The following is a 24088-nucleotide window of genomic DNA, read 5'->3' on the forward strand; positions in this document are numbered from 1 at the left end:
GTTAAGTTAATTAAGTGTGGAGAATGGGAAGACTAGATGGACATGTCGCCCCCACTTTGTGTCTAAGAGAAGAGTCTAGTCTAAGAAGATTGGTGAGAGCAACTAGTGCTCTTACATGCCACTAAACAACTTATCTGTTCATACAACTGCTCCTGCATGGGTCTCAGTGTGTCAGATGTGGGTGTAGGTCAGAGATTGTAGTTTGTACTCACATTTGACCACATTCTCTATGTCAGTTGGGTCCTGTAGGATCTTGGACAGGCCATCTAGCAGCATGGCGGCCTTGCTGTAGCGGTAAGCTATATCCTCCGTCTGCTTGAACATCTCGTCAAGAGCTGCTGACTGAACCTGACACACACACAATCGCACACAACAGCAGAAATTTACTGAACATGCTGTTTGAAAAAAGCATCACGAAATGATGCATTTCTTTTCTCTTGTTTCGGGGGTTTCCGTGCTGCGTCTGACACTCACCATCTCCACGGCGTGATTGTAGATGAGCTTCTCTGCAGTGACGCTGTTGATCTCATCCACAAATCGCTGCTTATCAGAGAAGAAGTGGTTGAGTTTGTCAGTCAGCTGCCGGCAGAGGGAGATGCAGCTTTTGTAACGCTCATTCAGATTCTTCACCACTGAGAGAAGAAAGAGAAAAGGTTTAGTGTACTTTCATTTAAAAGGTTAGAGACTGTATATGTGTACCCATTAGGTACATAGACAGAGGTTTGTTTCATGCACAAAACCACGGTGACATTCACCTGCTGATGTAGTGGGTGAAATGCAGTTTACAGTATAATACACTGATGGGAGATGAAGACTGAAATTTCCTCACCTTGTTTAACAGCAGTGGAAGGATTGAGCTGGGCTGATTTAATCTGAGCCTTGGCCAGATGGAGGGAGGAAGCCAGGAGCTGAGCTGCCTTCATGTAGAGAACCAGCTGCTCCACCTGCCTGTAGAGGGCAGCACAACACAGTATATTAGAAGCATGGAAAATCTTCACCACTGCAGCAGGACTACTGAACAACAGGCCTGCTAAGACTGCATGATATTATTAATCATATGAGATTATCAAAGACTAAAGTCTAAACTTTGGTCATTTCTTACCCCCACTCTTTGCTGAGCTGGCTTATCTGGTCCACAACAACACTGTCCTGGGGAGGATAGAGGGACGCAGCTGACACCCCAAGCTCCGTCCCACCAGCACGAATAGCTGCCATCTCCAGCACGCAGTCAGTGAAAGAAAGCATCATCCGCAGGTGCATCAGTGTGTCTGTATGCTCACGCTGCAGCAGGAGACATCAAGATTAGATGTAAAATCAAACAAATGACTCACTGAGCGGTTAACTGATGAACTTCCCTCTTAAGTGTCAGGAGATTAAAAAATCATGTTAGTCTCTCTCACCTCCATAAGAGTCTCCTCGGGCAGCTCAGGTGCTTCGAAGGTGATGAATCCTTCCAAGCTCGGAGGGGAGGTCCCATAGGGGACATAGCGCAGACTGCTCGGTGCCCCATCTGCCCCAGGGACTGCTTGCCCACCCCCAAAACCTCCTGGAGGAGAGGTGCCAATTGTCATGCCTGGGGGAGAACCGACATAGATCCGACCGCTGGTGGAGCAGAGAGAACCACCCGAACTGTTGGATCCCACTGAGGAAATTGACAAAGAGAGAAGAGGAACATTTAGCCTTTGTTATCAAACCTCTGCTGCAGTACCACATACCTCTTTATCAACACGGTCTGACTTGAGGCAGTAAGAGCATGAAACAAATCATGATATAAATACTACCACTCACTGAGGCAAACTAACTTTTCCTACTTCTAGCTGTTTAATGCTAATTTGTTTGCACGCTAGCTGTGCTAAGGTGAAGGGTCCTCACCAGAGGTGGTACGTGGTCGGGTGCACAGATGGCTGCAAGCAGGAGGAGTGCTGCTGTTAGGTGGTGAACCCACGGTGAAAAGAACAGTACGGGGACTCGCTGTCCCACCCTGAACGAGACCAATGGGACCCGCAGGGGCTTTGGGGATACGAAACATAGATAATCTCTTTTATACACTGTTGTTGACATTTCATTGAAGCTTCATATATATATAACTGCACTGTATGAATTAACAGTAGTTCATAGCTGATATTTCGTATGGCAGAACACAGACAAGACGTTAGTCATTCCAAATGTTACTAACGCAACCTGATTAAAACACATTTCAGAGTTTGTGCAGCAATATACTCATACCTGTGTCCATTGGTCGCTCTGTGTTTAAGCTGTCAGTGCTGCCCTGATAGGCTTGTCCACCCAGAGTGATTCTGATTGGCGGATCAGACAGACGACCCGTGCTAACAGACCTGCAGGGAAACCAAAGGCAACATCAGCACGTCATACAGCAGAAAAACGGACACAGGGAGGGCGTCACAGTACCACAGTGGGACTCAACATTTCACTTTGCTGATGATGAAATTCAATATTGTAAACACGCATAAAGTTGCCAGTGTTCTAAGCTGGTGACCTTTCCTCTGTAAACTCTAACGTGTTATTTATGTGGCATAAGTAAGATATCAAGGGTCGAAAACTGATTGGAAACTGGATAGGAAACACATTTGATTTTTTCAACTTTCTTTACTCATAATGCAAAGAAAGTCCTACAATTTAATAATGTTTAATAGTTGAACTCAAATTGCATTTTTCATGAAGAGGAATAGTTTAAAAAAAAAAATAACAAGTGGAAAACCTAAACACTTTTAAACAATTTAAACCCGAAATACTAAATAAATAAGTAAGCAGCTAAGAACCCTTCCAGTGTCCAATTAGACACTCCATACATCCGTTAATGTATATTTATGCATCAGTCTACCTTTAGTTAGGGCTGAGATGTATGGAGACATGAGATTTTTTTTTTTCAGTAAGACCTACCTGCCAAAGGTTTTACTGGCCTCAGGGGCAGCTGGCCGGCCGGTGACGTACGGGCTGCAGTGGTGGGCACAGATATCCCGGGCGTCTGCTAAGGTCTTGGTGGGCACAGGGCTGTCTGCCAGTGCCATCAAGTTACAGGACGCCTGCGTTTTGGGAATTTTAAACGGTGCCAAAATGATCTGGATGAAAAAGAATTTTTGAGAAAACCTCAATGACATGTTTATTTCTATTATTAGTATTGGCCATCTGCTGACTCATCAAGTATTGCGCTAACCTTGGTAGGAGAACCAATAATGGTGGGCAGCGGGGACTTCTGCAGCCAGTCGGACGTGCGGGGCGAGGAGCCCAGCAACTTGGTTGGTGAGGAGCCAAGGTTTGCCGGTCTGCCGAACTGAGGTGAGTGACTGCAGGAGGAGGAGGAAGGCTGAACGGGATCCGACAGCTGCTTGTGGAGCTTCTGCCTGGTTTGGTAGACCTCAGTCAACGTGGGGGAGCTCTGAAGCCGAGCCCCCAGGAGCTGGGAGGACGGGACAGGAGAACCTGAGGAAGGTAGAGAGAGAAACTCAAATTTAGTTAAATATAACAGCCTCCCATAAACAACCCGACAAGAGAGCAACAAATAGTAAATAATTATAAAATAAGGTTGATCATGGACAGTAGGTCTTTGTAAACATCCTCCTTGGTCAGAGGAGATGTCCCTGCATGTCTCTGATGTCACTCAGCTGTATTCTTTAGCTCTAACATTTGCTCTGATTACACATTCATGAGCTTTGCTTCATCAAACTGTTTCTGCCAATTCAACAAAAGAAAATGCTCGTGACACTTTCCTCACAGACTGTGTGGGCCATAAAATCTGGTTGTTTGGGAGACTTTCCATCACAGGGGACAAAGTATTGCTGTCTGTCTGACTGAGGATCCGTTTCAGAGAAGACATTGTAACTCCCCCTCTTTTAAAATAGTCACCATGACAGCAATCCTCTCGCCACAAACAGTCCCGGTGTTGTGATACGTCTGAAGTATGAATATAACAACAGCGTCAGAGACTTTTAAAAGGACTTTGACTCATGGTGACTCATGCACTTTGACAATAACAGAGTCGTGACGCTGAGAAGAGGATCAAAACAATTTACTGGAGCTACTGCTAATAACTTACTGATTCATTTAACTTAAAAGCTAAACCAAGTGAGCATATTTGGCCTTTGTAGGGAGCAGCTGAAGTTTTGCACATGAACTGACCTCCTGAGGAGCTCCGGCTGCGAGGCTCATGGTTCTGCAGATGACAGCAGCATTGACCCAGCTGCTCTGGGATGGTGCCCACTGTAAACACAGTGATTTCAAATTGTGAGCTTTGAAACATGTCCAGCTCGTGTCTAAAATGTGTTACTGATTGACAAATGAGCTTAGAGATATGTCTAGACATGAGCTTACCAAGAGGTGAGGGCGAATAGGGGCGGGAGCTGCCGATAGAGAGGCGTCGGCTCATTGTCTGAGGGACATCTGCAGAACCTGGGGACCCTGAGGCCACTTTTGGAAACCCCATTGGACTAGTGTTGGAGCGCCTCACTGTGCCAGACCTAGAAAACACATACATATCACAAAAAAAACATTAGGTGGAAGTAAAATTCAGTACTTAAAGTTTCCAGATCCATGAGAATAAATGCCCTTATTAAACATTAACTAATTGAAAGAGTTAAATAAAATATTAATGATCAAATAATAATTTAGTAGTACATGTTTATGCTCCAGCATAAATCCCTTGAGATGCATCTCCTTTTTGAGAGGGTTTCAGTTTGTTAGTAAATACAACCTGTTACTGCTGCAACACTATACACTGAGTAGATCTGAGTCACACAGAAACAAAGAATGTGTGGGAATCTCTGCTGTGGAAACTCTTTTGCACAGTTCATATCCATCCCACAGAATATGTGGTAGAACTGCAGTGAGTTGTTGTACATTTAACAGACTCACTTTTATCTTGACTTACTGGGAGACAAAACTAAACCCTTAATAAGCACTAAAGGATAAATTTGCTCAATAAGACAACATGTGGGAGATCAGCTAAAGAAGTGCACCAAAAATGTGCTAGTCAGCACATTAGGGTGTTAGGAGAGGCGGGGCTTGTAGGGTCTCATGTAATTACTGCGATGCACTAAATCATCTTAGGAAAAGTCAAATAAAATGTCCTGGATATAACTCCAGAGGACCTAGATTTAACAATAAATACCAAGTGTTAGTTGTGTTTATAGTACAGACATAAATATAGTACAAACATTGAGATTGCCTTAACAAATCTGGGGAATGCATTTAAAATAGGATGGTTAACGTTAAGTTGTCTCAAATTTAAAAATGAAAACCGGTGTCCATTAGATAAAGACAGATTGTGCATCTGAAACAAGTTACAGTTAAGACACAGTTAAATTCTCTGGATCTTAAAAGAAGAGAGAACATCTCCCATTCCCGACATGTGGCCCGTTAACTGTGCTGGATTTGTTCAACTGACAAGTAATATTGCAGGTGCACAGAAGCTAATCCCTGTCACTAAATGTTAATTGGTAATATCAACAAGTCAACATGAACTTCCCTTGTGGCTTCCTCTAGTTTTCAGTCTTATGTCAGGATCTGGTTACCGATTTTTTTTGTTTGAGATCTTTTGTTTAAGATCTATACAGTAAAGGTATATAAAGAAGTTCCCTCAGAGTTTCTACCTGCCATAGTGTTGCTCCATACGGTGAGAAAAACAATATTGACATGGCTTTAATCTTCCCTGAACAGATTGACAAAAAAAGACGGGCTCATAAGTCATGAGTGAGACAGGTGAACAAAGATGCAGAGCAAGGGTGCAGGGTGAGTGAGAGACGTTTACTCTAATGCCCAGAGACACACACCGAGCAAGGTGCTTCTCTTGAGACATTAAACTAATCCTAATCTTCAGAGCTACAACCACAACAAAGGGATTTTAATGGCAAATGACAACACAAGTAAACCACCAGAAGAGCACAAGCCCATACAGACACCAGCACATATAAGCCTTGCCATAACAAACACATTACCAATAAAGTACATCTGAATACAATCCACAGCACCTATTGTGCTCTACTTTTCAGAAAACAGACTGGGAATGGAAACAACTGAACTAATCTATCTGTGACACAAGTTGTCACCCTTTTGTTTTCTTCTGTCCTCCCATCTGCTTTGTCTTCAGACAAAACCCCCGACAAATCCTCCCGGCCACAGGTTGGGATGTCACAGATTCAAGCTGATGTAATATTAGTCCAACTTTGTGGCTGATGAAATAACATCCTGGGATTTCATTACACAAGTCACTCCTAAAACTTCTCATCACTAATTGTTGAGTCAAACATTAGTCCCAAGGTGATCTGGGCAAGCAGGTGCTCATTCCAGGTGTTTAATAGCTACTCCCTGTGAGGAATAAAGGAATCATGCAGAGTCGAGTCAGGACTTAAATCGCCCTCAGACCCAGCAGAGGCAGCTCTTACCTAGGGGAGCCGTAGAGTGTGGTAGTAGGGCTGCTGGAGAGGTTTTGCTTGATGCGCTGGTAGTTGCGGACCTGGGTGGGAACTGGGATGGGGGTGGTCTCTGCCCGTGGGGATACCATGGGGGTTTGTCCTGGGGTTGGCTGCGGCTGCCTGGAAAGGAAGAACCAGGAGAGACACTTGTTTAGCTAGTCCTATGAAGGCTGCTGACACTTCCATAACTGCAGGACATCTTCAGGTTGCCAATAACTCTTTAAATCTCCAAAGGACTGCTGCTCGGTTCCTGCTACTCGAATAATTCTTAATGCAGGGACTTTGTCTGTCTCGCCCTGAGGTCTTTGTTTACTTCAGTATGGAGGCAGGTTTAGGAACTAAGTTTAGCCTGGGACATTATGAGGGGAGTCAGTGGGTGAAAAAAGGAGGCTGGGCTTCCTTGTAAACACAAAGGCAGGACCAATCAGCTTCAAGCTCATCCTGCTGGGGGAAGGGTTGGAGGCAGGGCCAAGCAATTGCTGGTTCTCTGTGTACAGCAGACACAGGAAGGGAAGTGAAAAAAGACAGCTTAATTTACATTCCTTTGTTATTCTAGAGGAGACATAATGTCCTAGAGCACAAAGTCATGACCTCATCACAACACCGGGCCTCTGACTACATACAGAATGCAAAAATAGGAGGAGGATTGAAGGAAATGGCCATTAGAGCACAGCACCAGTTGGAAACCAGTGTTATGTAAAGATGCCTGGGTGGGTCTACAGGGGAGAGAAGAGGCGGACACGTGAGGCAAAGACAAGTCTGGACAAAGAACCAGGGAGCAGTTTCTTTGTGGGACATCTGCAGTTCTGAGAAATAAACCTCACCATGTGCTGTCCTGCTCCACTAACCAAACAATGAGCAGAATGACAATTGTATACTGTAGCCCATGATCAAGGCTATATTTCTCCAAGTTGTGAAAATATTTATTTTGAGAGGATTTGTTAGTCAGTGAACAGCTGCTTTAAAAAAAAAAAAGACACATGAGTGAAAGAGGAGACTGGATCAGAAGTGAATGAAGTCTGTCTCTCAACTGACCTGGATTTTACCAAGCAGCCCAGCAGAGGGGGGATGGGATTAAACCATTTGAGCATATATTCATTTTCACCTCCCTTTCTCCTCATCTATCTCCCTCACTTGTCTACCAAGACTCTCATGTCCTGTTACTTATCTTTTTTTTTCTCTTTACAATGACATCACCATTACAATGGGGGCAGCCTGCTCTTAACTCCATTTTCCCAATCCCATTTTCAGTTCCTTTTTTCTTCCCCCTATCTTCTTCTTTGTCACCAATCAATATAGGTCACACAGAGGACAGAGGATAAACAAGGCTGGGATTTCTGAGATCTTTGATAGCAAAGTTCCTGTTACTAAATTGTAACAGATAACTGCAGTTTATGAAGAAAAAAATGGTTCATCTCGTGCCAATGGTTACCATATTTATGTAGGAACATTTGATTTTGGTATGGTGAAAGCCGTTGGGAGGGTAACAGATGGGATTAAATAGTTATAGGAGGATGAGACTGACAGAACAGCAAGAAAATCCAATTCAGGTGCAATTAAGAGGGAACAGAGAGGAGGTAACTGTTTTGCTTGAGGATGTTAACATGTGCAAAAGGGAAAGCAGCAAGATAAAAGGGGTTACATATAACCCATAGTGTCAGCTCTGAAACTCTACAGTACACAGAACCACAGGAAAATTAGTGGTGGACATGATGTTGTGTAGTGGGTGTGATGACTATTGTTGCGTTGATAAAAATACAACAGGATTTAAGGGATTTAACGTTTTTCCAACTGTCAACAAATCCCATGAAAAGACAAAAATGATTAATGTATTCCACTAACAAAGAGCATTGTGGGTATAATCAGTGCCTTCCATATCATATTCCACTGCACAAGAGAGCTTTATTGTTTTTACGATACTATGAACACAGACATTGTATTTTATTTTTTATTCAATCCTACAGACACCTTCCGGCATTCTACAGCACTAAGTCTTATTCAATTGCTGGAGAGTAGATTACTGAGACTTTATTAGAACTGAAAATATATTTGTGAAGAATGCAAAACCAGAGATTTGCATCTTCAGTAAGAGCCAATAGGATTTGGGACAAACTGAACAACACTTGGTAGTGTTGTTGGCAATGCAGAAGGAACATTGGGAATAATGCCAGCTTTATATTTCCTAAACAAAGGAAAGAGAATAAACAAAGAAGTAACAGACAGCAGGACTTTCCGAGAGAGAAATTGCCTATGTCGTAATATATGCATTTTTCTACTTTTTACATTTGACCTAAAGCTTAATTTAAAACCAATTCAGAAACAAAGGTTGAATATTGGAATGTACTTTTACAGTTTATACATCTTCTCGCTGTGGTTGCTGGACCTGTGAGCTAACCAAGACAACACAGCTGAGGCACCTAATAACAGTCACAATTTGTTACTGCAGATGAGTTTTGGCAACTGTGTGAAGTTATTCTTATCCCATAGCCCTTGGTGAGTCGCGTGCTTTATTTATCACAGCGCCACCCGGTTGTTTGGCCTACTCTGATTCATAACTCACTAATCGTGCTATTTTACTGGTAGTCTGACAGATAGAAATAGTAACAGTAAGATACATTGGAAGTATCATTGACATGAAAACACATGAAGAATAGATCATATGACCAAACACACACAGAGTCAAAGCAGTGTCCCTTCTAGCACCATGTCACACTTCAAGAGCATAGACAGTGTATATTTACTCTGACTCTGGTGAACCCTTCAAAGATGGGGCTGCCAAATTGTTTAGCCTCCAAAATAACATTACCAGCGACATGTGACCACCATGGAGGCAGTTGAAGCACAGAGGATATTTATCACCAACACAATCTTTCCTGTGACTCTATAGACTGACCTGCTTCAACTGATGCTGCAGCTAACCTGTCATAGCCTCATAAAACCACATCCTTTTCAGAAAAACTAACAGAAACAATAAATAATATGTTAATTACTGAGCTTACAGATGATAGTAGATGGATTGTGTTACCTATAGAAAGATCAATGCTAGTTGTTATTCTGCTATTACTCTTCACCATGTCTCACGATGAAAACGACCAAGAAGATTATTTTATTCCATTAACCCTATTTATTCTTGTGTATGTGCAACAGTTTTTGTGCTTACAAATTCTGTGTCAGGGCTCCTTAATTTATTTTCTTTATAGCTTTGAGCACTGGCTCATTGTTATTTCAACTAATTGAAAAAACATTATGAGATTGATTTTCTAAACTAAAAATATAAACTTGATTCCAAAGGCAGCATATTACTCACCCTGCACACATGAGGAACTCGCTGGACGGCCGACGACAAGCTCCCATTGGTTGGTCATCTGCAAAAGTAAAGAAAAGAACAGAATATGATTGGTGTAAAAAGCTTTGCTAATAACTAATAAATGATGATGTACCATCATCAGTTACAGTATTAGCTGATTACATGCCACTTGAAATACCAGCCGACACTCACAAAGCTTTGCACTTAGTTCATTGTGTGAGCGGAGGACAAGCAAGTGTGTGTGCATGTCTGTGTGTTGCAGCAGGTGCAGATCACGAGGATTCGTTTTTCCAGTCAAGAGGGTAAGTGTGCGTGCCTTCTCTTTGCGGACTGCAGTCTACAATTACAACCTGACATGCTTAGCAGCTGTCTAATTTACTGGCTGTGGATTAAGTGACATGTGCTGTGTGTGTGTGTCACTGGCAGGTACTGAATGAGACTTCGATGAGACTGTATTGTAGATGTGGAATGTTTCAAGACATCTGCAGGCTTGTACAGAACAGATGTTCATGCATGTCCATGTGTTCATATATTGGACATGTAAATTAATGTGTTTACTTTTGTGACACAACTTACATGTTGTTGATGCTGTTTGTACTGTTTAGTATGTGAACCAGCATTCATCAATTTGTCCATATTTGTTAATATATTACAACATGATGAATAGGTATGGTTGACATGATTGGAGATTTTTATGGTTATTTTTTAAGGTTCTAAATCTACTGCAGAGAACAGAATTCCAGGTCTATGAGATTCTTCAAACTTTACAGGAATAGTGGTTTAACCGATATTGTGATATGTATCAATATCAACCGACATAAACAAAGTGAAAGCAGGAAATCCCTTTACAATAATGTTGTGATTAACACATAAGTGTATTTAGGGGAAATACAGGTGTAGGCAAAGCATGTGTCTGTACAATACATCTGTTAGAACTTACAGCTGTCAGTAGAGATGTGAGGCACTAAGACAAAGTCGTCAGTGTCACAGGACGAGTTCTTGCTGCTGGTGCTTCCTGCAGACTCTTTGGACAGCTGCAGGAAGTTGGGAGGACCAAGCGGAGGGGATGAAAGACCATCTTCTGCAAGAGTCTGCATGTCTGGGAGAGACTGTTTCCAGAGACAGAGACAGAGAGACAGAGAGAGGGGAGGGGGGAGCATGAGAGAGGACAATGTTTTAGTGCAGCTCCTGAAAGATGAAATTACATGACTTCCAGGCAAGGCAGTGCTGACTGTCAAACTAATGTAATCATATAGTTACAGTGAAAACTGCCATCCTGAGAAAGTGACTGGCCCTGCATTCCCACTGCTGCTGTGAGATAGATGTGCCATTGTGCAAAGACATTGTGATAATGAGCAGTGGCTCTTTATTCTGGGGAACACATTATGCTCAGAATCATTCATGTGTAAACTTGGTGGTGAAGGTACGTTTTTCAAAGGATTAGATTTTTTGATAAATGATTTGTAAAATTATCTTAGAAATTTTAAGACAGCTCTTTCTGTTTTCCCCTTTGGGGTGTTTAATGTTTCAGCACTGTTTGTAGCAAACAAGCATAGAAGGTATAATCCCTGTATAATCTGAATGAGGATTTCTAATATAAAGTAATATCACACTCACAGGAGGAGAGTTGTAACGAATGCATGGAGAGCTGCCAAAGGAACAATCCGTCACGGTATTGGTGGCGCTGGGGACCGGCACTGGACATGCTGGGGCAAATAGATACACAGTTAATGGTGTTTTCAGGCTGGAATATGAAAACATGTTGAACAGTATGTTGTGATTCTCAGGAACACCTCTGTGCTTACATTTTTTAATGGTGGGTGATGGCTCCAAGAAAGGATGGCTGAAAAATGTGTCTGTAGAGGGAGGGGTTAAAAGATCAGGACAAAAAGTATTGAAACCAACAATGCATGTAGCATGTAATATTTAAGGACAGTACTTTTATGGCAGCACTCACCAAAGTCCATCCTTTCTTTCTGATTCCTCTGCAGTAACCCAAGAAGAAGATCGCCAAGTTGTGGGGAAGTCTCTCTCGGGATGCTGGGTAAAGAGAGCATGGGTATATTAGTGTCTTTTTTGATTCCTTGAAAAACAACAATCTTACAAGTTCAATGAATGTCACACTGTGCCAGATGGATCTGATAAAGTCTTTGGATGCCTGGGGGAAATATATATGTGCTGACAACATGTCAACCTGCCGGTGGGACAAGAGGAACATTTAAAGGATCATCAGTAGGCTTCATTGTCTGTATACGATTTTATAACAACCCATCAAATAGATGTTGAGATAATTCCATTAGGACCAAATTGGAGGATCAAATGGCCAAGAGACCACAACAAATACTAAAATAGATGCAAGCAGAGATATTTCATCAACAGCTTCTGTTACTTACATAGGTTGTAGACTCTTGTTCTTCTCGTAGAACATCCTCAGGTCTTGGGGACTATTGGCCTGAAAAGATTAACATATTAGATGCACAGACACACACATTTACAAACACATTTGTCACTTAAACTTTGTTGTACACAGTATGGAATACCTGGAATGGTGGCTTGCCAACCAGACACTGGTAGATGACTGTCCCTATGCTCCAGAGGTCGGCCTTGGCGTCATAGTTCTGAGACATGATGACTTCTGGGGCCTGAGGATGAGGAGGTCACAAGTTAAGCTCCACAGTAATTAGGAGTTATGTAACATACTGCTGAGAAAGGTGAAAGGCCTGACCTCAACAGCAATTCTAGACACACACAACACATACAGTATAACACTGACCATGTACATGGGTGACCCACAAAGTGTGGCAGCCATCATGTTGCTCTGGAGGTAACGTGCAAAGCCAAAGTCAGCTGCAGGACAGAAATATGAAAGAAAACAGTTAGTAAATGATCCGATTACAACTCACAAAAAACAGCTTGGTTGGCCTCAAGAGAGCTATTTGTATGACTGTAAAGGTAATGAACACAAAAATGTTTAGCCAATAGTATGCTCTCTTCCATGGCCCTTAGACACTCGATACATAAGCATATTAAATCTAGAATGTATAAATCTAAGGTATTTGATTAGGATTGTTACAGAAAGATTTTCAAATTTCAGACAACTTGAAGCACTTACAGAGAGTAGTTACCATAAAGTTCTGACAAATTCTTGTCAATGTGCACAACAAGTCTATAAGGATTGTTTCTATCTCACTCTGTTACCTATTTTGATGCGAATGCCGCTGATGGTGGATTTCTTGCGGCCAATGTACGACAGCAGGATGTTCTGTGGTTTCAGGTCACGGTGGATGATTCCTTTGTTTTTGAGGATGCGCATGGCAGCAGAAATCTGCTGCAGGAAAACCCTCAGTGTTTCTTCTCTCAGGGTCCCCTTAGCTAAAGAAAAGGGGAGATAAAATGAAGTCACGCAGGATTGTCAATCGGTTCACATTTGCTGTAGTTGATGCAACAGGTTGAGATCTCTTCAATGTTTCCTCTCATGTGAGAAACCTTCTGCCTTTATGCTCAGGCATATCCCTTGGTAACCTTTTAAAGGTTTTTTTATTGATCTCATTCAGTTGCTTCCAGCTACATAATAAAGCACAGCACTTTTCCTTTAGGTAAAGCAAGAGAAAGATTTCAGTACAATAAAAAAATGTATTGGCTAGTGGACATGTTTTTGTAGTAGGGCTGCTCATTCATTACTTCTACACTAGAAAGAACGGCATCTGTTGTTCGACAGTAAATTGAGGCAGTGAAGGTCCTATTCCCTAGTGGTAGTGAAATAAGTCTAATCTGATGTGAAACTAAGAGGATTCCTCTCTCTCCCTCTTTCTAACTCTAACTCTTTCCCTTTTTCTCTGTTAAGCCATTGGGATGCAGTGTGTGCATCGATTAAACCAGTAAACTGACCAAGATTAATCGAGGATTTGAAGGGTTAGGTCCTCTCTGCCCACCAGAGGTGTGGACTCGAGTCACATGACTTGGACTCGAGTCAGACTCAAGTCATGAATTTGATGACTTTAGACTCGACTTGACAAAATGTAAAGAGACTTGCAACTCGACTTGGACTTCAACCTCAATGACTCGTGACTTCACTTGGACTTGAGCCGTTTGACTTGATAAGACTTGCTCCTTTACCCAAAACACAACGATTAAAAAGTATGTTATTAAGGAGCGCTCTGTATCATTTATCGTGTGTGTGTGCAGCGCCGCCGCTCCCAAAACGCGCACTACACGCTGTGCGTTGGGCACCAAGTCCTGATGGGGCACCAAAAAAAAAGCAACTGAAAAATCATCATGTTATAATAATTATGTAGCCGAGCGTTTGGTTGTATCATTAGTCCGGCTTCAGCCGACAAAGGACACGAGAGCAGGTCATGCGCTCGGGACAGCACACCCGTTTACCCTAAGTTCATTTTACAACTTCACTCATCACAGCACCCACTTCCTTTAAAACCCCCTTTCAAAATAAGATTCACTACCAACAACCCACTTAAAACCGGAAATACAAATCAACCCTGAACAATAACGTCATTAAATAAATTAGCTTACAATTATAATGCCGATATTATTTCAGTATAGAAATATTAGGTACCTTTTATCCATGTATATCACAAAAAAGTCAGAACAAGAGATATATTAAATTGCTCAAAAAAAGTTAAAGAAGATTGACTATTCTTGTTTAACTTGTTTATTCTTGGAATCATACTACGTCCCCATCGTGCACAAATGACTGACAGACTTTTGGCCAATTTGGTCTTTTGCAAATGCAATGCAGCATAAGGCCCTGACATATAAAAAGCACAACCCCGTTCATTGTTATGTTCAAGTATTTGTTATGTTTCTCACATGTACACACAAACACAGACAATATGAGGTGAGACAAATGAGATGAGATAAACACAGGACAGGACAGAAACTGCTGTGGAACTAGTTAAAATGCTAAATACAATGTTAGCACTTTTGTACAAATAATTACAGTTGCACTTGTTTTTTCAAATGTGTTCATTCTGTAGGAGTGGTTTAAAATGAAGAATATTCTTGCAAAATATGAGTTGAATGTTAAAAATGACTGGTTAATAGTGCAATAGGGAAGTGCAATGTTGGCACAATTTTTTTTCTGTAATTTCAATTGCACTTGGTTTAATAAATAAATAAATACAGATTTTAAAAGCATACATGATCTGTGTAAATATATTATTACTCAGTGATCAAAAGGACTCGAAAAGACTCGAAGCTCAAACTGCAGGACTTGGACTTGACTTGAGACTTGTCAGTCTTGACTTTGGACTTGACTCGGGACTTGCCTGTCTTGACTTGGGACTTGACTCTGGACTTGAGGGCAAAGACTTGAGACTTACTTGGGACTTACTTGGGACTTGCAAAAAAATGACTTGGTCCCACCTCTGCTGCCCACCACAGTGGACCAACTTCTGACATGGAAAGGTTGTGTAACATGTAGTAGAACCCTTCACAATGAAGATCCTTTTATATCGTGAATTATGGTGATCACCTACGTGATGTTTAAAGCCTGATGAAACACCTAGTGAAACTCTAAGTGTACACAGAAGCCCCCCACTGATAAGCTCACTGTCTCAGAGATTTACAAGTTCGCCACAAGGAGCTTTAGGGTACAGAGCTCTGTAACAGTCTGAACACTAATACTCTGTGGTTTTATCTCACAACCATCAGTGTCACTCAAGCAGAGGCTGCTAGACTACTCTTCTTCTGATAGCGCTGACCATGACCCACTCTGCAAACTGGACATGTGGACATATGGGACATTATGCAAAAGGTGCAGTGATAAGAGAGAGCAGTTCCAGCAACACAATCTGTGCTTTTAACCCCATGTGGCTATCTAAGAGTTCAGAGCTCCAGACTTGCATTTTCCACTACTAGCACTGCTGGGGGGCAAAAAACAGGGGGCATATTTGCAAGTCGCCATGGTGCGACTAGTTATAAAATGTTGCAAAATGCGACTAAATTGTTTGGAGCCTTGGCGGTGTATTGGCAAACTGCCATTAAGTTGAAGGGATTTGAGCTTCCAACAGGTGAACCACGGTCTGAACTTGGGAGAGAGAGAGAGCAATGGGTATGGTAGCCTTCAATGGATTATGACTGAGAGTGAACAAGGTTGGCCAAGTGGAGGGGGTAATTAAAAACAACCAAGACACCCATACAAACTAACCGACTATAAAATCCACATACTGAATTTCCTCTGGAACTTTCATCCAAATCCCCACAAGTGATGTTGTTGAAAAGGGTTGCAGCTAAAATCTCTGGAGGACATCTTGAAAACCTTCAGCTAAGATTTTTGCATCAAACATTTATTTCCAAAGTCAAAAACAAACCTTAAAACTAAATTATGAAGTTAAATAAATTTAACAATGATGGAATGCATCAATAACAGGGCATGATTAAGTGCATAATCTATGAAGCAAAATTTGTTTTGAAACAGTGTCTTATGATCACAGTGTCTTTAATATGTCTCTCAGCAAGGTTCACTTACAAGAATTCGAGGAGGAAAGTTGTGGTGAATGTATTTCACTCAGAACTACCAGAGACGTCTATTCAACAACTGTCTGTAACGCCAAACACAAACTCGACGTTCTGGTTCTCTTTCTTGCAACGTTAGACCCTTACTGTAAGAGAGATCATCCTTCCCCCATGACATCACTGACAACAAAGATACCTCAGTGGTAATGAAAAACCAGTCGTAGAAACTGTGCTGTAATGATAGCTATGACTGGGAGTGTTTTTGTCTTTTTCTCACATGGTGTTTCACTAGTGTTAGAATGCTACATGACAGCATTTATTTAAATCTATGTATAAATATATTCTCATTTCCCTTACAAGGCTGAGAAGAGGACTGCTTCATTAGTGAAGGACACTGTGTGTATGCATGTGGGGGGATTCTGATCCTGTTAAACCTAGGATTGGTAAGCAGGCAACACTTTGAAACACTGCAACCAATACATCCCATCGCATTTCCAATCGACTCTCTTACAATTCCCAAAACACATGAAAACTACCTGAATACTGCTACAAGCCGGATTCTCTATGACTCGCTCCCCAACTTCTTGTTATAGATTCTGCTTCAGCGGTATATGTCTCTCCGACTGAAGACTAAAGTCATATGCAGTGAGGGCCCGAGCAGGGAGGGTGCGTGCAGGCAGGCAGGTTAGTGATCGGCAGGTACGCCAGAAAATCATTTAATTTGGTCCAAATGAAATTATCATGTTTATAACAGTCCTGCAAGAGAGACACTTTCCCCAGAGAACTTTATTGAGGGCTATCAGGACAAGAAGATTTATCAAATAAGATAAAAAAGTCCCTCAGAAACAACATTTCAACCCTACCTTTAAACATGTCTTCCCATTACATTATGTAGCTGAAGCTGACTTGTTACTCTTCAACCAGAGCTGTTGACCTTTTTTATAAACTATCACAATGATAAACAGTGTGCTATCAGGCTCTGAGCTACAGAAGGAAGTCATTGTACAAAGCTGCAGTGGTTCCCACACACACACTCACATCCCCCCCCACATAGAAATTTTAATGGAGACACATATAAACACTCAGCCTCTCTCCCACAGATGCTCACAAACACAAACACAAACAGACAATCATGCTGTCTAAAATTCCAACATAATGCCTACTTACAATATTCCACAAGCTTTTCGTCACACATAGATAAGTGAACCACATGCACATTTTCTTAACCCTGCTTTCATAACAATCACAGTCTTGTGGATTTTCCTCATCTGCAGCATTAGTAACTTTGTTTTGATGAACAATATCTGTGTGTGTGTGTGTGTGTGTGTGTGTGTGTGTGTGTGTGTATGCGTGTCAGACAGATTAGTGGGATGCTTACCTTGCAGATAGTCAGCAAGATCACCTCCATTACAGTACTGTGTGGGGAGACACATAATCACTAACAGCCACAATTAAAACAAGGTTTAACAAAGTCATGCTCAGAAGCACAGTTAGTTATCATGGGTGTGTATCTGTTTCAGTGTGTGGATGTACACAAGTGTTTGTTCCAAGCCCAGATAATAGCAGCCTCATCAAATACCGGTAATCCGCTGAACGGCTGTTGCCTTATCTGTGCTGACAACCTCTGCCTATGTGCAGTTACTTCTCAAGAGGGACAAAACAGACAGATGATGTTGTTGTGGTTAAGAAAATCTGAACTGCTGACGGGATAAGAACAGACAAGTGAGACTAAATGAATTTACGATTCTAAATCTGCAGCTCTTGCCTCTGAGGCGATCATCAGGTACAGACAGGTGTCCTTTTAAAGCAAAAAGAAAAAGAATGGGGTGGTCTAAAAGTCTGAACTGTACTGGTTCACAAAATATTGATTGAACAGCATCCTTCCAAAAGACATGGCCTCATCTAATGCTTTGATAATGATGATGGAGATGGTGCTATGTGTTTAAGACACTAAGTGACTTCACATTCACCTGAAAAACTCAATAATGGCCCCACACACTTACATGGTAACAGGATTTGAAGATAGTGTCGAACCCCAGAGGTATGCCTCGCTGTTAAGCCAGCATGCAGTTTATCTGTGATATTTGAGTCTAATTCAAACTGTCTGCTACTGTACGTTGGCAGAAGGCTGCGCTTAAGCTTCCAAGACAAACATCTTCCTTCACTTAAAATGTTGTTGCAACCAATGAGTAATGTTTTCCCCCATCAGACTGAGTCTTTAAAGGGCACAGTATTATTGTCATTGGGATTCCAGCTGGCTTAGTGCACTCATCTACTTACATCTTATACTTCCACCTGTGTTTCAGTAAGACAGGGTTTTTTTCAGCTAAGGAAAACCAGCATCAGCACTGATGAAACCAGACTGAGGGTCATGCTTCAAAGTTTAGTGAGAACATAATCCTCACAAAATGTATTAAAACGTTTGACCGCTTAAACAACATGATGAAGCTATCCTCAAATAAACAATACCAGTAATTTAACAGTTGATCCAAACCTATAAGATTGTGAAGGATTATAAACGGAGTATGCTGTGGAGCTGTCAAAACTTAGGCTTTCTAGCAACATGATTCTTAGAAAACAGGGCGTGTATTTTTAGTGAGTAACTTGAGGTTTGTTTTCTAAGCCTGCAGCCAGCTGAGTGTGGGGCCAAACTAGTTGAGAGAGCTGGGAAAGATGCCGAGGGTGTGGCTCTCAACAAGATAAAAGAGGAAATTTGTGCAAAATGTGAAAGAGATTATGAGCAGTGGAGGGTAAGATCAATGCAGCCTGTCAAATGGGGAAGACATTTGACAGGCAGTAAACAACTGCCCTGTAATGAGTTTTTAGAGAGCTATGTAGTGGTATTAAGCACATGTACTGTATAATAATTGATGTCATCCCTTGAGTTACTTTTAGTGAAGAAAACATAGTTAAGTAACTAATTGTATTTGCTGTTGAGAATTGGATATGACATCTGACCAGAAAAATATCCACAGAGTCACGTTTCTAAACTTACCTCCATGACGAGAAAAACTGAGTTGGGTGTTTCCTGGAACAGAAGAGACACAGAATCAGTTACAGAAGCCATTTATCATGGAGCAGCTGTTGCTTCACCACAAAGAAAAAATCTGCCACTGGATAGAATCCAATGTACACAACACCAGAACTTCTATTTATGACCCCCAGGGCTTTTTCTGAACATTTTCAATTTTAAGAGTTTTATTTGCATATTGTTTTCAAGGATCTGTATGTACTGCACTGAAGGCCGGCGCATGCTTCTGCGTTTTCACGGGCCCGAAAGCGCAAAAGCCCTTCCGGGCCCCTTACGTGCTTATGTATCCTGTGCTTACGTGCGTCGCATGAGTACAAATGGTGGTAAATGGCTTAGTAAAGAATCCCAACGGAGTTTAGATGACTAACTGTTATCAGAAATTCATTTTGACACGAAAGGTTCTTTAACACACATTTTGTACATGCCCGTTGTTACAGTAAGAAATCTTACAATGCTACTTTAATTCTGTAGGAAACTAACAAACTTCCCCAATATTTTAACCAATTAGTTCTAGGTACTGAGACACTGTGACTGAAATCAGGAACAAAAAGTTAATTATTACTATCAATTAGACTGATAAAATATATTTAAAACATTGGCTCATTTTAGACTAGTCAGGAAGTAAATGTATTTTTTTGTAATGTAAACATATGGAGTTTTTCCCTCACAGACCCAATGGAGAGTTGGTAAATGACCAAACTCCCAGCAAGTAAAACCTCACTAGTATTGTAGTATTTCGGCATCAAACTAATGTAGAATAATTATTTATACGAGCTATGAAGTTGTTGCTTGCTCCTTTTAGAGGGTATAGTGTTGCGTGATAAGTGTTCAAATGTTTAATGATAATTTATAGTGATTTAATTCCTCCAAAATCGTAATACTGCTTCGGTTGATCACTCTCACAGAATTAAGTTGTCTGCATGTATATGGAATCGAGCGCAATGAATCACTGCCAGAATAATTTAATTCTGTTCTTAGGAGTAGACAAAAGGCAATCCAGTATTTCTCACGGACTTCAGCTCACTTCAAACACAATGTGACCACTAGTTCCGACACTGTGCCCCTATGCAAGCCAACTGACGTCAGACCCTATGCTAAAGAGCTTGTTTGTTTGGTTGGTAAGTAGCTCAAGTCTTATCCAATCCTATAATGCACTGTAACCCTGAACTTATCTAGATTTTAACCACCGGCGCTGTACATATGAGCACAATGTCCCCATCATTTGGACATTGAACAGACTTTCCCCTGCCAGCTTGAATAGTCCACTCGAGTCCATGTGTGAACACAGTGAATCAGTGTCTGGAGAATTCACAACCACTAAGTGTTGATGACGTTTCAAGCAACTGGTGCAAAAACCCAATAGAAACAAAACAATGTGATTTAACTTCAAAATTGCAGTCAGATCATTGGGATTTTTTTCATCACCATATCGGACACAGACAGGTCACTGTAATGGCAACAACATTAACAGAATCTCTTCCTGTTTGGAATTTGTCTTCAAAGTAACAGCACAAAGTTTTTTTGTAGTTGCACTGCTTTATACTAAGCAGACTTACAGAGCTTTTATGATGAAAAGTTGTAAATTTGGTTATGAAGATTGTGTCCGTTGCTTAAAGATTTAATGAAATCTGTTGTGAGGTTGCCTGTTGTTTCTCAAGTGATTCTGTTCTTCTGTCCTTTTCATAATCACTCACACGTAAAACTGATCATTCAAACCTGCTGAATTCATATTTATGTTCCTGGATAAACCAGGCATCACTTCAACAATGAAGTAAAAAGAAAAAGCATTGCGTCATAATATGCAGGAAGAATTTATCTCCTGTCTGCAGGAGTGTGTGTGTGCCTATCTTTCTATAGTTAGGGTTTAGTAGGGGTATAGTATCAATTTTGGTTCAGGACATTTTGGCTGTTCCTCACAAGTTCAAAGGGTTGTTTGAGGGTAAAGGCTTGGTTTTAGGGTTAGGGTTATAATTAGGTTTAGGGTTAGGCATTTAGTTTTGATGGTTAAGCTTAGGGTAAGGGGCTAATGTCGGTTTCAATACTTTTTCAGTTAGTTTTCGGCCAGACACTGCACTCACACATTTTCATCTGAAACATGAATTTAAAGCTAAAAACACAGTTAATAAAACACCAAAAAGCACAATTTTTAAATGAAAAAGTAGTAGTGTGGACAAAGTCAAAGTATTTTCATTCAGTTCTGTGTTACATTTGTGAAAGGACACACTGTGTTTTTTCAATTAGGGGCAGGTGGTTGTGGGGGATGGGCCACCAGTATCCATTCTGACTGTATGTGCCTGAGAATATGCATGTGTATAGAGGGCAGGGATTACATAATGAGGATGTATTCTGCAGTCTGGAATAGAGGGGGGATGGGAGCAAAGTCACCATGAGGCCAGGGAGACCTCTGCCCCATCACACACATTAACACACACACAGAAATAAATGACTGCTCAAAAATGCTTTTTTAACACAAACACGTGTGCGAGTGTCAGAGAAAAAATTTAAAATCAACAAACAGCAGAAAATGAGGGTAATTCTAAGAAGATCTGCTGCTTGGAGGAACATTTTATCCAGTGTGTTTTGGCCCTTTAACAATTATCTGGCGGCTGCAGTTTCCTCAGTTTGGTTTGTTGCCTAATAGCCAAGGAGCTAGATGAATTTAAAGAGGCAGGTGGTGACAGAGGCACATAGGGATGCCTATGCTTGTGAGGGCTTTGAGAGAGTAGCAGTAATAAATTTGACAAGTGATTGAAGTGATTGCAAGAACAAATGTTCTCTAGAGAACACTGTCAAACATTGGCCACATCTGGTATAAAAAATGCTGGATTTTGGACATTGATGGGTTGCTGCCAGATGAGGGCTGGGCTCCAAAAACATTCCCTTCTAGCACAAATATACCAAAACAACTATGATATAAATAACTTCCTGGCATCATAACCTTGTCACACTCATGAAACGTTAAGAAGCTGTTTTGCAAGCAACCAAGTCTGTAGGCTAGATAGAAGGCTGAGAGGATATGTTCTATCCCGAGATGTGAAAACTGGCAACACAATACACAGGCACCGAAAAATGTGGCACAAAAACAAAACCATAAAAAAAAAATACTCAGAACTACCAAGAGTCACTGTGAGCTAAAAAACAACAACAGTGCTTCTGGTTATTCATTCAGATATTGCTTCACACTTCAGCACCAGGAGTTAAACGTTATGTAACAACATGGGGGATGGGATGTGGTCAAACTAGAGAAGGTGGAGAAGCTGAGGAGACTGTGTGTGTGTGTGTGTGTGTGTGTGTGTGTGTGTGTGTGTGTGTGTGTGTGTTTGCAAGGGGGGGGGGGGATAAGCATTTGTGAAGAGCTGACGTGCTTTTGTCACGCAAGTGGCCAGGGTATTCTGCACTTTGTCATAGCAGCAGCACACAATGTCAGATGACCGTGTTAGTGCCGGCAACAAGAAAACACTTGTTATGTACTGAGGACAAAAGGTCAGGATTGTTTGTTTTTTGTTCTGACGTTACTGAGACAGATATGCTGATGAGGCCACATTCATAACACACAAATGAGGAGAGCAATGTTTATCATTCTGTACATTAGCTAGCAACTCAACATCATTCTGAAAACAACGACAAACTGGTAGAAAAGCAATTTTTGTGTAAAAAGGCATTAGTGTGTGACTGTGCTTTAGTGAGCAGTAACAGTCCATCTGATTTTGTGTCACAGCCTGTTAAATACAGGGAAAGCAAATCTCTGTAAAGGAATGTTGGACAGACGCCAGGGAGGTCCATACTACAAGTTTTCTAGGAAAACTCAAAGAGCTCCAAAAATCCCCCTTGAAAGTATCCAAGAACAAGAACTGCCACTCTTTTCTTTCAGCCCTCTCCATATCAGCTCTGCCTCAATACCTTGAGTAATTAGGACTCACAAAAACACACACCAGGCTGGGGGCCCCTCTGGAAAGAACACAATGTTCCATAAGAGCAATTTCACTCAAACACTTCATAAACAGACTCCACCTCCCTATTCTCCTGTTTACCTTTTACACCAACACCAATCTCCACCTATATATTTATGGTTCAGTTTATATCGGTAGAAGAGCAAATAAGCAATCCAGGTGGATAATATATATGCAGGTAAAGGAACTAACCAACTACAAATTCTGAATATCACTACTTATAGATATTGTATACAGTACAACGGAGACTGTGATGTTACAGACTTATATATTGCAACAGTGTCCTCAAGCCAAATGGAAGGTGACCTAATGATTTTAAGGGACATGTTGAAGGATTTGACATTGAATAATCTTCATTCCCAGATCAAATGAAAATCTTAATTAAGTTTTAACGTTAAAACAGAGAAAAAAAACACAATTATCTGCACTGCCAGTGGTGAGGGGAGGGAGGATAGAGAGAGTCAGGGGGCTCTGACATATAGGAAATCTAATAATTAGACCCATCTACACACGGCCACAGCTTGCTTAACATTAACAGGTCCATGAAGGAGGACCTGGAGGTGCTCAGCTATGCATTTAAGACTGTCATTAAAAGCAGCAAATGAGCAGAGCTCCAACAAACTACAGTGAATAAGGACCTGCAATCTGTCATGGCCGCACGTTCTATATTAATACAGAAAAATAATCTTTATATCCTAACCATATTGGACTATGTTGAAGTCAGATATACACTGAAAATCTGCGGAGGTAAAAAGGCCTGAGAAAGAACTGACTCTTTTGTGCATTGAGCAAAGAATACAAGAAGTGCTGAGGTAGTATGGTGTATGTCAAACATACAAAAGGGACATGAGCAGTTCTACTCAGTGTTTATACAGTGTCCACACCGTCACAATGCAGC

General features: G+C 41.2%; 1 protein-coding gene across 2 annotated transcripts in view; it reads right to left on the reverse strand.

The window, feature by feature from the left end:
• Window positions 1–24088, reverse strand: part of ulk2 (unc-51 like autophagy activating kinase 2) — a 39390-nt gene that overhangs the window by 3626 nt on the left and 11676 nt on the right. Inside the window, exons 4-26 of one of the 2 annotated variants that reach the window (XM_053422183.1) lie at window positions 19205–19237; window positions 17588–17624; window positions 12934–13107; window positions 12509–12582; window positions 12276–12377; window positions 12129–12187; window positions 11693–11775; window positions 11541–11591; window positions 11353–11441; window positions 10676–10844; window positions 9736–9793; window positions 6399–6548; window positions 4330–4475; window positions 4138–4218; window positions 3176–3441; window positions 2902–3080; window positions 2227–2336; window positions 1873–2010; window positions 1401–1642; window positions 1103–1281; window positions 830–948; window positions 475–632; window positions 213–348 (exon numbers count right to left, since the gene is read on the reverse strand). In XM_053422183.1, coding sequence (XP_053278158.1) covers window positions 213–348; window positions 475–632; window positions 830–948; window positions 1103–1281; window positions 1401–1642; window positions 1873–2010; window positions 2227–2336; window positions 2902–3080; window positions 3176–3441; window positions 4138–4218; window positions 4330–4475; window positions 6399–6548; window positions 9736–9793; window positions 10676–10844; window positions 11353–11441; window positions 11541–11591; window positions 11693–11775; window positions 12129–12187; window positions 12276–12377; window positions 12509–12582; window positions 12934–13107; window positions 17588–17624; window positions 19205–19237 — 2833 coding nt within the window. The remainder of the gene's footprint in view (window positions 1–212; window positions 349–474; window positions 633–829; window positions 949–1102; window positions 1282–1400; window positions 1643–1872; window positions 2011–2226; window positions 2337–2901; window positions 3081–3175; window positions 3442–4137; window positions 4219–4329; window positions 4476–6398; window positions 6549–9735; window positions 9794–10675; window positions 10845–11352; window positions 11442–11540; window positions 11592–11692; window positions 11776–12128; window positions 12188–12275; window positions 12378–12508; window positions 12583–12933; window positions 13108–17587; window positions 17625–19204; window positions 19238–24088) is intronic. The other variant, XM_053422184.1, reaches the window with a different exon arrangement.

The sequence above is a fragment of the Pleuronectes platessa genome, chromosome 5, assembly GCF_947347685.1.
Source record: "Pleuronectes platessa chromosome 5, fPlePla1.1, whole genome shotgun sequence".
NCBI classification, from domain to species: domain Eukaryota; kingdom Metazoa; phylum Chordata; class Actinopteri; order Pleuronectiformes; family Pleuronectidae; genus Pleuronectes; species Pleuronectes platessa.